General features: G+C 31.1%; 1 protein-coding gene across 1 annotated transcript in view; it reads left to right on the top strand.

Annotated features, from left to right (window-relative positions):
- LOC126893389 (uncharacterized) overlaps positions 1-13154 on the top strand; it is a 164564-nt gene extending 151410 nt beyond the window's left edge. The window contains exons 5-6 of the mRNA XM_050663526.1: positions 2143-2324; positions 13126-13154. Of these exons, the coding sequence (XP_050519483.1) occupies positions 2143-2324; positions 13126-13154 (211 nt within the window). The remainder of the gene's footprint in view (positions 1-2142; positions 2325-13125) is intronic.
- The last annotated feature ends 3589 nt before the right edge of the window (positions 13155-16743 follow it).

Raw genomic sequence — 16743 nt, 5'->3', positions numbered from 1 at the left:
TTACAGAAAAATCAGGAAAAACACAACTTCTGGTAAACTCATTCTTCCGGTTCAAGACCTCGATCTTATACATCAAAAAAAGAACCTATATACCAAATTTGGTTGAAATCTGAAGTCTCGTTCAAAAGTTATCGTGCTATTAGTCACAATGTATAGTCGCCATTTTGAATCCCCGCCATTTTGTAAAAGGTAAAATCTAAGATGGCCTCATATCTAAATTTGATCGTTTATATGTGCAGTACATGTGGTCCAAATTATATACTTCTATCATTAAATGCACAATTGTTTCACATATCGGCTACACTAGTGAAATTGCTATTTCGAATAAAAATTGTTGTAGAAAAGTCTACAGCAGTTACGACGGTTTACTAAGATGTTTGTGTTATTTTGTGTTAGGTAATTTAAAATTTAACTTAATCAATCTGTGATATTTTACATATAAAAACCATGATATAAAATAGAAACCAAAAAAAAAATAAAAAAATATGCTTTAAAAAGTCTCAAAAAAGCGCATTATTAAAAGCAGTAAAAATATCACAGATATATAAAAGGTAGGGGAGACTGTTGTACCTAGAGCCACTATTTTTAAATCATGAAGAGATTAGATAAAAAAATACAAAAAAATAAAGTGTATATTTAAACAATAATGACAGGCTTACATGGCGGCCCAAGGTACACGAGGTCATGTACCTTGAGACAAGCCTCCTGTACCTTGGGCCGCCAGTAAAAAAAGAGAACAAAACTGAAAATTGTAACGGTTTGAGTTGGCCCCATATTTTCCATTTCACGATCGGTTACATATAGATTTTGTGTTAAGAAAGATCCACAAGGGAAACCTAAGAGCATCAGGTTACCAACTAATACCTATGCAGATGATATAGCGATAGTAACAAAAACATGGAAAATCATGAGAAAATTATTAATGAAGATTGAAGAAGATGGAAAGAAGATGGGACTAAGAATTAATGAAAAGGAAACAAAATTAATGAGACTCGGAAAAGCAGAACAAAACGGAGAGATAAGGATAGGAAATAAAAAATTCGAGGAAGTACAGAAATTTAAATACCTGGCGTTATGATAAACAACAAAGGGGAAAGAAAAACGGAAATCGAAGAAAGAATAACTGCGACAAACCGGGTATACCAAGCAAATAGAAAACTACTAAAGAGTAAAATATTTACCAAACAAACAAAAATGAATATGTAAAACAATAATAAGACCAATAAAGATATATGCAGCAGAAACGATAACTATGACAAAAAAAAAGAAGAGAAATTAAGGAAAAATGAACGGAAGATAATAAAGACAATACTGGGTCCAGTGAGAATCGAAAAACAAGAGTATAGAAGGAGAACGAATAAAGAAATCTTAAAAGAATTAAACGGTGAAGATATAGTAAAGAAAATAAAAGTACAAAGAACCAAATTGCTGGGTCATACATGGAGACAAGGACCAGAATATGTATCAAAAGCTATGGTATTGTGGCAACCAGGAGGAAAAATGAGACGTGGTCGACCCAGATCTAAATAGTTAACTGAAGTAGAGGAGGATCTAAGAGGGGCAGGAATTACTAAATGGAAAGAGAAGGCAATAGACCGGACGAAATGAAGACATATTAGTGAACAAATTCAATGATCATGGGGACTGATCCACCCCGTAAAATGGATCTAGAAAGCGAAAGCGGCGAAACCCCATATGTGGTGTTAAGCCATATACTATATTATACTATACAAATGGAATAGATCAGTTTTTGTCCTATTCGAAAATTTCTATTCGTTTAAGAGTTATAGCCTGGATAAATTAGTCTGGGACACCCTGTACATCATACTAGTTACGTCGTCCATCTGGGGGTCATGACAAAATTGATGATTTTTTAACTCAGAATAGGAGTCGTATGCTAGCTCATTTGAAAGGATATTAAATTCTCTATTGGATTATATAGATATTAGCATAGTGTTTGATGTAGGGGCTTAATTTTTTTAATTAAATTAATTGACAGTTATGTTCTAAAATCGTCTTGAATAGATTTAGCGAGACGGTGTTTCCTTGTAGTAAGTACTCCTCGATGTATACAGCATAAACATATTTAGGAATAAAACCAAAATTAAATTTCCTTTATTTTATTTTTTTTTCTTGTTTCAGGTATATGTTGGATCGGGAAAGTGCCGAGCGTTTACCGCAGTGGTTGCAAGAGACTTTTTTTCTGATGGTAGCTACAAACAGTTGTGTGAATCCCATAATTTATGGGAGCTACGTCATAAACTGTAAGAAAAACCGTAAATACATAACCTGTTTCAACAAAAAACAAGACTGTCACATGAATGGTAAGTATTTATTACAACCATAGCAAATTAATATTTGTTTGCTCTACTACTATCGGTTTACAGTGTTCTCCGATAACTTCCGGATCCTACTTACTATTCTTCTCTGTTTAACTATAGACCTGGAGGGATTCCTCTTTCCTCTAGTTCTTTTTCAATTCCCTATCTCCAGCTTCTTCTCGGCCTTCCTCTTTTTCTTCTCCCTTGTGGTGTCCACGTCAAAATCTGTTTAGAGATCCTATCATTTGGCATTCTCTGTACATGGCCGTACCACAATATTAGATGTTTTGTTTTTATATCATTAATTATTGTATATGTGACTCCGATCACTTCTCGTATTCTCTCATTTAGTATCTGCTCTCTTCTTGATTTGCCAGCTGCTCTTCTTCAGAAGTCCATTTCTGTTTCTAGTAACATTTTCTCTGTTCTTTGTTTTATTGGCCAAACGTCACTGCCATATATGATTACACTTTTAAGTATGGTATTGTATATGAGCTGTTTGTTCGCTTTGGATATTGTTTAATCCTACAAAATGCCTTTCATCGCGGATATGGCTTTTATACTCTGTGTGTTTCTGTCTATTATAACAGCATCGTTAACTTCATGCTCAGGTACTTGTATCCATCACAGAGTTTTATTTCTACCCAATCGTCTACAGTAATGGCCTACCTTGTCCCTCCAATACACATGGCTTCAATGTACTTGTTGACTTCGAGACCCCATTTGTTATATTCTTCTATTAGCTTCTGTATCATCTAACTCAACTCATCATGATCCTGAGCAATCAGAATTTGGTCTGAGCGAAACATTATGTGTATAGTCACAGATTAACCCAACACAGATGCGAAAGCTATGCTATGAAGCCGGTACAAAAATTGGTAACCTTGAAACTAAGAAGCACAGTTGTTGTGCCGGTGTTTGCACCAATACAATTGATAACTTACAAAATAGTTCATTTGGTCTATAATACTTACTTTTACACCTGATTTGATATTTACTATATTTACACTAAAAATTAAGACAAACAAAACTTAACAAAACATTGGTCATTTAATAAATTTATGTGTTAAACGAAAAAGGAAATCAAAATACGATAGGTAATTTGGGAATTCTAGGTATGTCCTTAACAAAACAAGAGAAAGTTAACTGTTAGAAAAGTAGTCCTGTCGCCAGGGGGGGTACAACGGCCTCGTTAATTCAGATGGACTTACTCAAGTTTTTTTTATGTATTTTGACCCGTAGAACACGAATTTTTTGGGTAACAGTTGATCCGGATGTCGATAAGATTGTTATAGACCAAGAACTTGAGGAATCAAATAACAGCGATTTTTGGCAAAACAAAACAATATTTTGTATTTTTTGGGCCATTTTAAGTAAAAAATATTTCTACAAGTTTTTTCGTAGGATGCACAGTTTTCGAGATAAACGCGGTTGAACTTTAAAAAAATCGAAAAATTGCAATTTTTGAACCCGAATAACTTTTGATTAAAAAATAAAATAGCAAGTCTGCTTACCGCATTTGAAAGTTTAAGTCAAATTATATCGGTTTTGATTATTTGCATTGGTAAAAATTTATTTTTTTATTGTTTAACAAAGCTATAAACACGTAGGGTTTCCCGTGCTTTTACATGCGTTTTAACGCATGTAACGTAGAAATAGTCTTGATTGCACTAGTACCTATTCTACCTACTCGTTCGATTTTAAATGAGAAATCATAGAAACATCACTCACGCACTAGTTGTTTGTAGCTTTGTTTAGCAATAACACAATAAATTTTTAGCAATGCAAATAATCAAAACCGACATAATTTGACTTGAACTTTCAAAGGCGCTAAGCAGAATTGCTATTTTATTTTTTAATCAAAAGTTATTCGGGTTTAAAAATTGCAGTTTTTCGATTTTTTGAAAGTTCAACCGCGTTTATCTCGAAAACTGTGCATCCTACTAAAAAACTTGTAGAAATATTTTTTGCTTAAAATGACCCAAAAAATACAAAATATTGTTTTGTTTTGCCAAAAATCGCTGTTATTTGATTCCTCAAGTTCTTGGTCTATAACAATCTTATCGACATCCGAATCAACTGTTACCCAAAAAATTCGTGTTCTACGGGTCAAAATACATAAAAAAAATTTGGGTAAGTCCATCTGAATTAACGAGGCCGTTGTACCCCCCCTGGCGACAGGACTAAAGTGACAATCGTTAAAGATTTATATATAAACGGTCATTTATTAGATTTCTGTGTATATTAAAAAATAATAAAAAGTTGCTTGGAAGTGAACACGATATAAATATAATAGGGTAATTTGGGAATTCTAGGTAGGTACAAAACTAGAGAAAGTAAACTAGCTACAAAACAAAACAAAACAAAGTTTTGTCCTTAACAAAACAAGAGAAAGTAAACTAGGTATTAGATTGGTGACAGTAATTTGGGAATTCCAGGTATGGTCTTCCAGAACAAAACCAGATACAGTGTTGTTAATATAATAATTTTCAAGTTCCAGGTTATTTAATTATATAATCAAATTTAATTATATAAACAACGTTCAGTTGGTAAATAAAGAATTTTTTTCAAAAAGTGTTAAGTTTTGGGTCCAAAAAAGCATAATGTGAGAGCGAATTGTTTGTATTCCTGAGAATATGATGTTTTTACAATTTCGGCCAATGATTTATTAAGAAATTTGTCACATTATCCTTTAAACTGCTCTAACTCTTGTTTTGTACCGTTTTGTTTTTTTTACATATTTTTCTATTCAAAAGTGTTCTTTTTAAAAACCTAATTTTACATTTCTGTTTATATTCACGTGGCAAGTTATACATAAAAGATGCTGGTGTTTGTAATGACACTGAAGGTGATAACTGGGAAACATCTTTTGTAATTCTTGTAGAAATGTGTCCATCTTTTTCCTTACTGGGGCTGATAGAAACTTGTTTAGAGGATATTACCTGTAAATTTTCCGCCGCAGGCGTTATTCTATTATTTGAAAAATTATATCTTTTTATTATTGAAATTATTGATATTTACCTAATTTTTTACCTGACAATATTTGAACTTTTTTCGGCGGCTCCTCAGACGTATTAGCGCAGATATCTTTAGATTCGGTAAAAATTGACGGCAAAGCATTGTCATACAAGAGTTTTCGTCATGAAGATGTGCATAAAAATTTATTTTCAAAATGCTTTTCGCAAATTCTGTATCTAGTTAAATCCTCCTCTAACAAATATTTTATATTTTAGTAGCTTTTAACCATAGCTCACTCCTATAACGTAAGATGTTTTTTAATAAAAATTTAATGTCTTGTTAATATCTCTTTTATTTTTTAAGATTATTTTGACTATCTTCAATAACGGGGCGTTATTCATTCTTACTAGTAACTAAAATTTACTCTTTTCAAGACAGGATTTTTTTCACACTTATCAAAATATTTTTTGAAAAAATACTATTGGAACTATTTCTAACACACATAGCTTGAGTAACCATTTTATGTAAGTTTCGAGATTAATATAATTATTAATATGATATAAGTAATATGCCGCCCAATCAGTATTTAGAAAGTAAATCAATTTATTAATGACACTACATACCTTACTTCATTTTTTGGCCATCTAAAAAATAATATTCCTTGACCCGTCTTAGATGAACACCCTTCAGAAATACACGTATATCCAACCATTTTTAAAAATATAACAAAACTATTTAAACACATTAGATAAATAGAAAAAATTCCCAATGATCATCCCGTCAATTTAACACTACAATAAGCGCATGTACTGTCGAGGTTATTCAGGAACTGACAATAAGCTTAAGCCTACATACTAAGCGAGCTATACTAAGCGACTACCCTTTTGGTAACTCAGAGTGGGAGGATTTACCAAAACTCGGTACCAGAGTTATCGCCAGGGTTTCGCATCTGTGTTGGGTTAATCTGTGGTATAGTGTTGTCTCGTCATTAAAAGGGATTCCATGCTATTACATTTTCTTTTCCACAGCTTCAGCGCTTGTTCCAAAAACATTTTGAAAAGGGTACGCGCAATACAGCAACCGTCCTTCAATACTTTCGTGACCTTAAATCTCTGAGACATCCTTGAACCTGTTTTATTTTTTGCATTTGTTCCATTATATAGACTTTGCACTGCTTTGATAAGACCGTGTTTAATGTCGGTGTGCTGTAGGGTTAAACATGGTTTGCTGACGGGTAGACTTGGCATATGCTTTTTGCAAATCTATGTACACCAGATGAACTGCATTATTGACTGCAATGAATATTTGCTTATAAAAAAAGTCTTCAATCTAATAGCACATAAAACAACATCCAAAAATGTTTGATCTTTAGAGACAGAGATTTACGCTTTTTAGGGGAGTACGGCAACAGCGGAAGCGCAGCTGGAAAGTTGCTTGTTGACCGTCTTAACTTACACTTTTAGTCCAGGGTAATAAGGTTTTCCCATGAAACTCGAGCAGCCAGGGTACTGAAGCGTTTTTTCGACAGGTAATACCTATAAGAGCAAATTGTAACAATTTCCTGCGTAGGATCTGGCGGCCATTTTTATTTATAAACAATTAAGTGTCAAAAAACGGCATTTTCCCGTTTTTTTTTCAAATCAATGGAAAACATTAAAACTTATGGTTTTCTTAGTACAAATATATTTGAGATTATGGAAAAAGCTTTAAAATGACGTATTACAAAGTTTGATATACTCATTTATTGTTATTATAATTGCGAAAAAAGGTCGGAATTGCAAAAAAAATTAATTTTGCAATATCTATTGTTAAAAATAGTGTACAGCTTTGAAATTTTTGTCATATAAGGGCTCTTTGGTTCTTAATATGTGACAAAGACTTCAAAGCGATTCCTTCAATTGTTTAAATTTTATTAAAATTGTTTTTCCCAGAGAGCATTTTTTTGCAATAACATAAGTCAGAAAAAAATGACGTTAGAACCATTCCACATGCGTCAAGTGAAAGAGCATGAGCTATATTTTCAACTTGGTTTAAAAAAAGCGAATAAAAAATGTATTTATTAGTAATAAATAATTATGCAAAAGTATCATAAATCTTTCCTTATAAACTTTTTATTCTGTTATATAAGAAATTATATGTATTTATCAATTATGATATAAATAATATTACTTGGTAGTTGTGCACTTAAAACAGGGTAAAAAAGTTAATTTTTTTGGAAAAAGTTATCCAAAAATTTTGTAAGGAAAGATTTACGATACTTTTTCATAATTATTTATTACTAATAAATGCATCTTTATTCGCTTTTTTTAAACTAAGTTGAAAACATAGCTCATGCTCTTTCATTTGACACTTGTGGAATGGTTCTAACGACATTTTTTTCTGACTTATGTTATTGCAAAAAAATGCTCTCTGAAATAAACAATTCGAATAAAATTTAAACAGTGCAATGAATCGCTTTGAAATTTTTATCACATATTAAGCACCAAAGAACCCTCATTTGACGAAAATTTCAAACCTCTACACTAATTTTTACAACAGTTATTGCGAAAATATTTTTTTTTGCAATTCCGACCTTTTTTCGCAATTATATTAACAATAAATGAGTATATCAAACTTTGTGATATGTCATTTTAAAGCTATTTCCATAATCTCAAAGATATTTGTACTAAAAAACTCATAAGTTTCACTGTTTTCCATTTATATGAAAAAAAAAGGAAAGATGTCATTTTTTGAAAGTTAATTGTTTATAAATAAAAATGGCCGCCAGATCCTACGCAGGAAATAGTTACAATTTGTTCCTACAGGTATTACTTGTCGAAAAAACGCTTCAGTACCCTGGCTGCTGAAGTGTCACGAGCAGGGTATATTTTTGTCTTATTATCCTGGATTATTTTAAGTATCGTAAAATTCCTTGACAGAATTTTTGAGGAGCAACATAGTGTCTGAGACATCAGACTCGAGGCTTCAGTCTTTTTCCTTCTCTACCACAAAACCAGGAAATTAACCATGAAGTTTAAAGCAAAGATGAAGACACCATATTAATAATATTTAATAGATATATTTATTAATTAATTAATAATATATGGTGATAATATTTTAATCTTTAAACATCGACTTATCCTTTAATTAAGCTTAAATTGCTCAAACGTTGTAATTAAAATGTTATGTGATCAAATTCTGTAGCTAGTGTTAACTACATACTTGAATCTGGAGTTTAACCTGATGATGGTCTAATAAGACCGAAAACGTTTGTGATGTACTTTGTGGTGTACTTTAACTCCAAATTAGATCTTTTTTTTAGAAACATTTTTTAGTAAAATTATATACCATCTACTGAGGAAGATTTTTAATTTTTAAATAAATAAAAATATTAAATAACTTTCACGCTTTTTAAAAACACAATACTTTTTTGCTCAAAATCAGCCAGCGAACCTAAAAATACTTATACTGCACAGAAAAAATTAAATTTTAAAATTGGTTTAAAAAAAGTTGCTTAAACATTATTTATTGACCACCATTTTTTCTTGGCAACATGCACTTTATTATAAAGGACTCTTTCAAGTAATATTGTGCAAAGTTTGGAACGAAAATATTAAATATTAAAAAAAATCCTAGCCAGCGAGCCCATACTATTCGGACTAATTATGTATATTGAACTGTCTTTGACGTACCTACTCGCAGTTTTTTTTAATTTTTTGTTTTCAATCACACGTTGTTACGGCACTGATTTTTTTACGTGATTCAATTAATTTATTTACTCGTAAAATCGTAACTTTCCAAATCATGGATTTAAATATGTAGCAGAATCTAATACATCTGATCGCTAATATACAAAGTGAGTTTTAAGCCTATTACAGAGATATAAAATACCATATCCCTCTCGTTTGAAATATCGCATTGAATCTCATGTTTTGAATTTGAATTTGAATTTACCCACGTCATAGAGTGAATCATTATTGGATGTAACTAGTGGGTGGTAGTAGTATTATTAATTAACGGAGAGTAATTTTCCGACTGTGGTTCGTGAATTAAAGTTGATTTTCATGAAATAGTTCCGAATAAACTGTTTGTTTTTTTGTCGTTTTAATTAGCTGCTAAATAATAGGCTATTGATTATGTATTATAGAAAGGAACTACAACGTTAACGGGGTTTTATTGTTTAATATAGTCAATGGACCTCTAAATATGAAAAAACCGTGGAGTGCTACCATTTAAAGGGGTGCGTTTTTGAGAAAGGGGTGAATTAGTCCCTAGGCACAGGGCGAATTAGGGTGAGTTCTATGCACTTTTGGTACAAACACGTCTATATGAAAATTGTTCCAGGTTAAATTTACTATTGAAATATCATATTTCAAAGTGAAAAATATTGTTGTTTGCAAAAATATATTCAAAAGAAAAGCAAGAAAACAACACGAAAGATAGCAATTTTGTTTCTCACCCCATAACTTTTTCCCATAAGGATATGTATAAGTATTGCTTCACAGAAAAATAACTTCCATCCTTTATCTTTAAAATGGTGTTTGGTAGAAGTCTCTATAATTTATAGTTTCCAAAATATGATTTTTCAAACTTCGCCACTCACAGCGATTTTGACCTATTTTCCTTGTTACTTCGCAAACATTGTTCTGTAACTTTTTTCTACGCAGCTTTAGGTATATGCAATGGTACATTTAGTAGGAAGAAAAGTCAATTCCCTTTAAAATAGTCTAATGTAGAAGGATGTATGTCTATTTTTAATCAAGATATGGTTTTTGAAAATTGTATACTTTTAATAATTTTTGATATATTTTTCGATTATTTTTAAATTTCTCATTATAACTTTTTTTATTATATATTTAGGTATATACATTGTGCAATGAAAAAGAAAGCCTATTTTCTTTACTTTAAAATGGTGTATCGTAAAAAATTCTAGGACTATTTTTAAACAAGATATGCGTTCTCAAAATGTGACATATACACAATACACATGCCACAGGTCCCACTAAGCTGGAACCATATGGAAACTTTTTTATTATTAACTTTATGAAAAAAATTGTTCTTTATAAAATGCTCTGCATAATCTAAAACCTGAGATGCAACCATGGGATATAAAATTTTATCAATAGTGTACGAGGTGTTTTAAAAAATATGAATTTCGCTCAAGAGTGAAGTACCTCTATATTTCACAATATCGAAAAGTGTTATTAAGAAAAGTTATTTGGAATTAAAAATTATGTAATAATATCCAACTCTATTCTTCCAATTGAAAAAAATAAAAAATTTTAAAATTTTTCTCAAATTACGGATACCCTTGGATATTCTACGGATATCTTGTTTAAAAATTGTCCTAGGATTTTAAAGTAAACCGACCATTTTAAAGTAAAGAAAATAATCTCTTTTTATTGCACAATGTGTATATTTAAATGAACAAGAAAAAGGTCATAATAAGAAATTTAAACAATAATCATAAAAAATATCAAAAATCATTAAAAGTATAAAAATTTGAAAAAGCATAACTTGCTTAAAAATAGTCGCACAAACTTATACAATAGATCATTTTAAAGGTAATTGACCTCTATTTCTACTAAATGTACCATTACATATACCTAGAAATGCGTAGAAAAAAGTTACAGAACAATATTTGCGAAATAATGGGGAAAATGGTCCTAAAAATGCTGTGAGCGGTGAAATTTGAAAAATCCTATTTCGGAAAATATAAATCCTAGTAACTTCTACTAAACGTCATTTTAAAGAGAAAAAACTGAAGTTATTTTTTACTGAAGCAATACCTATACCTATATCCATAAGGAAAAAAGTTATGGGGCAAAAAACAAAATTGCTTTCTTTGGTGTTTTTTTCTTGATTTTCTTTTGAATATATTTTTGTAAAAAAACTATTTTTGACTCTAAAATGTGATACTTCGATAGTAAATTTAATCTGGAATAATATTCCTGTAGACGCGTTTGTACCAAACGTGCATAGAACTCACCCTAATTCACCCTGAGCCTAGGGACTAATTCGCCCCTTTCTCAAAAACGCACTTATCTAAATGGTAGCACTCCGCACTTTTTCAAATATAGAGATCCATTAACTATATGAGATTATAAAATCCCATTAATGTTGTAGTTCCTTTTAGCTCTCTTATTTTGAACATAATCAATAGCCTATAAGTAAAATAGTGAGTAGTTGAATACAGTATAAAATGGTAAATATGAAAAAAGAATGTGTGTGTACTTTGTACGCACGTAAGAAGTTATACTTTTATTATATGATTATATTATTATAAACGAAATTAATATACTTTTTATTTATATTTTATTTAAAAATTAAACTCATTTATACTTACTACTTCTCAAACATTTTTATTAAAACAGTGCCAAAAATTAAAATAATAAAAGAATAAAACACACACAAACACATTAAAAATGCGACAAATGATTTCTGAACATTAATTGTTGGAAATTTTTTTAAGTAAATACGTATTTTCTGAAAATAAAATTATATAATAAATATACTTACAATCATAAAATGTATAAAAAAAAATAAAAAAATAAAAGTTTCTATTGGGATTCGAACCAACTTACCAGCGCGGCTGGTATTGGCGTTGTATTGGGGTTCACTCGCATTAAACGCTTCGCCACGGAGACAGTGTGTCATTATGTGCGAAGATCGGTGCGAAGATCGACTAACTAAACGGATTAAACTTTTGACATTTTTGAATTATGTAAATCTAATAATTTTGATTTTGAATTGAAATGACTTAGAATTGAAAAAATACAACAAAACATAGAGTAATAAAAAAATATATTAGGTGAATATTGATAGAAATTTTAATGGTAATCAAATTATGTAAATAAAAGTATTACATACTATGTATTTTGGTAGGTTCAAATAGGTAGGTACCTATGATACATTTACAATTATTACGTACCTGTTACTTTAAAAACTATTTAAAAATCACTACAATTATAAACTTTTTTGTTTCTGTCCTCACAACAATAAAACTAATATATTATACATTTGTTTACCTTCATATTGAACAATTATTTATTATTGACAGATCATTTCAACACCCAATCACAGCCCGTATAACGACTAATAAATTTCGCAATCACTTGCATCGTGCAAAGTGGCTATGTTCAAATATCATAACAAAATTTGATCAACTATTTTTAAAACACTTACCAGTGTAAGATTCTTTAGCTTTGAATAAGCGAGATCGTAGATCGTCCCGGTTGATTGTTGTTACCCACAGTTCTCTACGCCTTCGAGCTAATAGGTTTTGTATCAGTAATTTTGCGGCACTCATACTAGTCACAGTTTGATGGGCTTTCACATTGGCATGCAGCAATTATCTCTTCTATGTTAATAAGTCCAAAAATATAATATGAAAACTATTTAAAAAGTCAGTATAACCATTAACTAACTTTTTGTTTGTTGTTTCTCTTCCTACAAATTTTAAAACGCAACAACCATACATAACCAAACCACAGTGCCACAGCTGCCATACTGGATACTTTTTGTCATGTCATTTGAACATCCAATCAGAACAAAGTTGTAATGCGACTGCGCCGGGATCAAAGGTTTTAATCCTATTAAAATTCACCCTCATATCGCGCGTAAAGAAGTATAACTTCAAAAATAATTTGGCACTTCATAAATTATCTTCTGTACAAAGAAAACAGTTACCTCCTTTATTGAAATTTGTTAATTGGCGGCAATTCAGCATCGAAACTTATTATTGGCAGGTAAAGTTTGTTTAGCAGTAAATGGTTGACTTCAATTAAAACATCCTGGGTTAACCGATAATAGCATAAAAGACCCGGTTTCAGGTAAAATTGAAATATGTTTCATTTACATATTTCAGGTAAAAATGTTGTGGATCCTACTGTCTAGTCAGTGTTAATTGTCAAAAGACCAACTCTGTCTACCTCGTTTGCTTATCGCTCCGGACCGGTCTTAACCATAGGCCAAGTCAGATAAATCTAATAATATTTACGACCGCATTAATTGAAGTCAACCATTTATTGCTAAACAAACTTTACCAGATCGGCGCCGCATAGCATCACAACGCTAAGGCAGGACTGTTCCCACAAATGGTGCAGCTCTGCTGCAGCGTAACAACTCTCTTAAAATTTCCGATTGATATGTCCTGTTCATAGGAACAAAATTCCTGACCATCGGTTCATAAATGTGGTCCGATCCGAAGTTGGCGTACAACAATAAATTAAGTCATTGTATTACGCATGCAATCCTTTTTTGAAATGCAATAATTTATACATCATTTCACGAAACTTTATTATTTAAAAGCGTTTTGGGGTTCCTAAAGAGGACAATTGGTGAGGATTTAAAAAGAGAAAAAATGTTTAAAATATGAAAGATTCTAAATAGTTCAAATATATAAAACACAATCTTATTATGTAGAAAAGAATATTAAAATTAAAAAATTTAAGTATGGTTATAATACATATGCTAGATAGTGAGAACATTAAAACAAAATATTTAAACTAAATATTTTCACATCATTCTCTTCTTCTTCTTCTTCTTCTTCTTCTTCTTCTTCTTCTTCTTCTTCTTCTTCTTCTTCTTTTATGTAGGCAGTACTGCCTGTTTTTCTTCAACGGTGCCTTTCATTCTGCCCTTAAGTTGTCATTCAATCTTTTCCTTGAGCGTCCTATACTTCTTCTGCCTAACGGTGACTACTTGTCCCTGACTATTCTAACTATCCCTGATTCTGACATTCTGCTTATGTGTTTATTCCACTCTTCTTTTCTGTTCTTTACCCAGGTAATTTTATTGTCTTCCCCACATATGCGTCTGATTTCCTCACTGCTTACCCTATCATGTAATCCTTTTCCAGCAATCCTTCTTAAGATCTTCATTTCGTTGGTCTCCAGATGTCTTCGTGTTTTGCTTGTATCTGGTCTTGTTTCGGCCGTGTAAGTCATAACTGGCCTAATAACTGGCTTATATTATTCGGGCCTTTGTTTTCAATCATATGTGTTTGTTTTTACCAATTGTGTCGTTTAGGCATCAGGCCGTTCTACTGGCCTTAATTATTTGGTCTTTTACCTCTTCTCTGATATTGTTGTCGGCTGATAGATTAATTCCCAGGTATTTGAAACTCATTACTTGTTGTATAATTTAATTGTCTAACTCCAATTTGCATCGTATAAGTTCTTTGGCTATTACTAAGCTTTTTGTTTTTTGGGCTGATATTTTGATAGTCATTCCTTTTGCGTTAATGTTGAATTCGTTCAGTGATCTTTGTAGGTCGTCTTCGCACTGTGCTACTAACACGGTGTCATCGGCGTAAGAGAGTATTTTTATTACTCTATCGCCCATTTTGTACCCTCTTTTTTTGTACCCTTATACCCAATCATTCTCTCCCTCTAAAAACGAATGTTTTTAAGAACGACTGGAATTATAAGTATAAGGATGAACATTAAAATATTGGTATAATTAAAAAAATAATAAAGTAAGAACTTAAATATTGATAAAATAATAGCGTCGAATCTTGCCGTCCTCGTAAAAAGTAAAGACATAACGTTTGAGTCGACGCAAACAGTAAAGTCTGGGCTGATTATCGGAGAATAGGCCATTTTTGGGAAAAGTTCAGCAATTTTATTGCTGGAATCGAATCTTATGATTGTATATATTAATAATATAGGTATGCAAAGTCGGCAGATAGTGTGCTACTTTTTTTATAAACAAAATGGCGCCCGAAAATCGTGTTTTTTTCAATTTTTGCTCTATAACTCCAAAGATTTTAACTTTACACCAAAAACACCCAAATAAAAATTCACCGCAATTAAATTTTGCATAGAGTCGTATTTTTTCCGATTTACTTCGACGAAAACTTTCCTCGGAAAAAGCGGGTTTTTCCAACAAAATCTTTAATTTTCAACTAAACTTTTAGATAAGTAGTTGTTAATCAATAATAATTAAATAACTTGGTAACGTAAAATCCCTTTCCGTATGTATTATAATTCCAGAAGCCGATGGAAATTGAATGAACAGTTTAGCAACAATTGAAATGTTAATTAAAAATTTACGGTCGCTATAATAACGACAGATGGCAACAACGCATTGTGCGAAATAAAAGTGTTAAACATTTTCACCAGAGTTTATCCCGATTTTTAAGGTAATAGTGCGAAATAAATACTTAACTATATGTGAAAAATTGTATAAGGACATAAACTATCTACAGTGCAAAAAATAGTGGCAAACATCGTCCTATAAGTAAGTTATAGAACATTTTACTTTAATCAAAACAAACGACATTTTATAAATTCCAGTTCTTTTGACAACAGATAAGAGAACAAGTCTTGATCAAATTAAAAGCGACGTTGCCGGTTTTCCAAAAAATTTTAAAAATCAAAGAAAGGAAATTAATCACTTAATAATAAACTAAATAAACAAAATTTCGAAGAAAACAGAATTTTAATATATTTAAAATCATACTCAATTATTGCTTGAGAAGTTCTAGAGCCTCCGCCGGGTCGACTGGGGAACTAGAGCTTACCGCTTGCTATAATAGAGAGTAAAAATACATAAAACGAAATAAAAATGGTGAACAGCGATGAAAACAAAATAGATCAGCTTTTAAAAATGATGCAATATTTAACAGATGAAACACAACAACTAACAACGGAGGTAAAAGGAATAAAAGAAGAACAACGAGAATATATAAATGACCTAAGAGAATTAAAAAAAGAAATAAATGAATTCAAACAAAGTAACCAACAACTAAAAAAAGAAAATGATGAAGTGAAACAGGAACTAAAGATAGTGAAAATGAAGGTAGAATAGTTTGAAAAGGAGAGAAAAGCTAACAATGTTATTGTCCAGGGTTTACCGATGGATACAAATAACCCAAATGTAGTCAACGAGGTTATGGCAAATTTCGTGGAAAGAGAATTAGGTATTAAAGTAGAAATAGAAGAAGCTTATAAAATAGGGGACAAAACATGTCTTGTAAAACTAAAAAACAAAAATGAGAAAATAAAAATTATGAAGAATAAAAACAAACTAAGGAAATCAAAGCCGGAAATATACATCAATAACGATCTAACGCAAGAAGAGATGAAAATACAACAAGAAATACGGAAAATTGCAAGATTTCAAAAAGAAAACGGTAAGAACACTAGAGTAGGTTATCAAAAACTAAGTATTGACGGGACTATATGGAAATGGAACAAAGAGAAGAATGAACTGGAAAAGGCAAACCAAGACACGCCAAAAAACTGATTAAACAACAAATATCGGATACAACACAAAAAAACGGACTAGAAAATGGCAAAGGTAAAGGATCTGAACAGATTAGATAAAATAAAACACACGGACAGAAAAAAATATAATAAAAAAACGAAAAAATGTGATCAAATAAAAATAAGTACGTGGAACATCAGAACAATGCTTGAACCAGGAAAAATGCAGGAGATCGTCTCAGAACTAGAAAGATACCAAATTGATATTGCAGTGA

This window comes from Diabrotica virgifera, chromosome 1 (genome assembly GCF_917563875.1).
Source record: "Diabrotica virgifera virgifera chromosome 1, PGI_DIABVI_V3a".
NCBI lineage: Eukaryota > Metazoa > Arthropoda > Insecta > Coleoptera > Chrysomelidae > Diabrotica > Diabrotica virgifera.
This window is presented reverse-complemented; position numbering and strand designations above follow the sequence as displayed.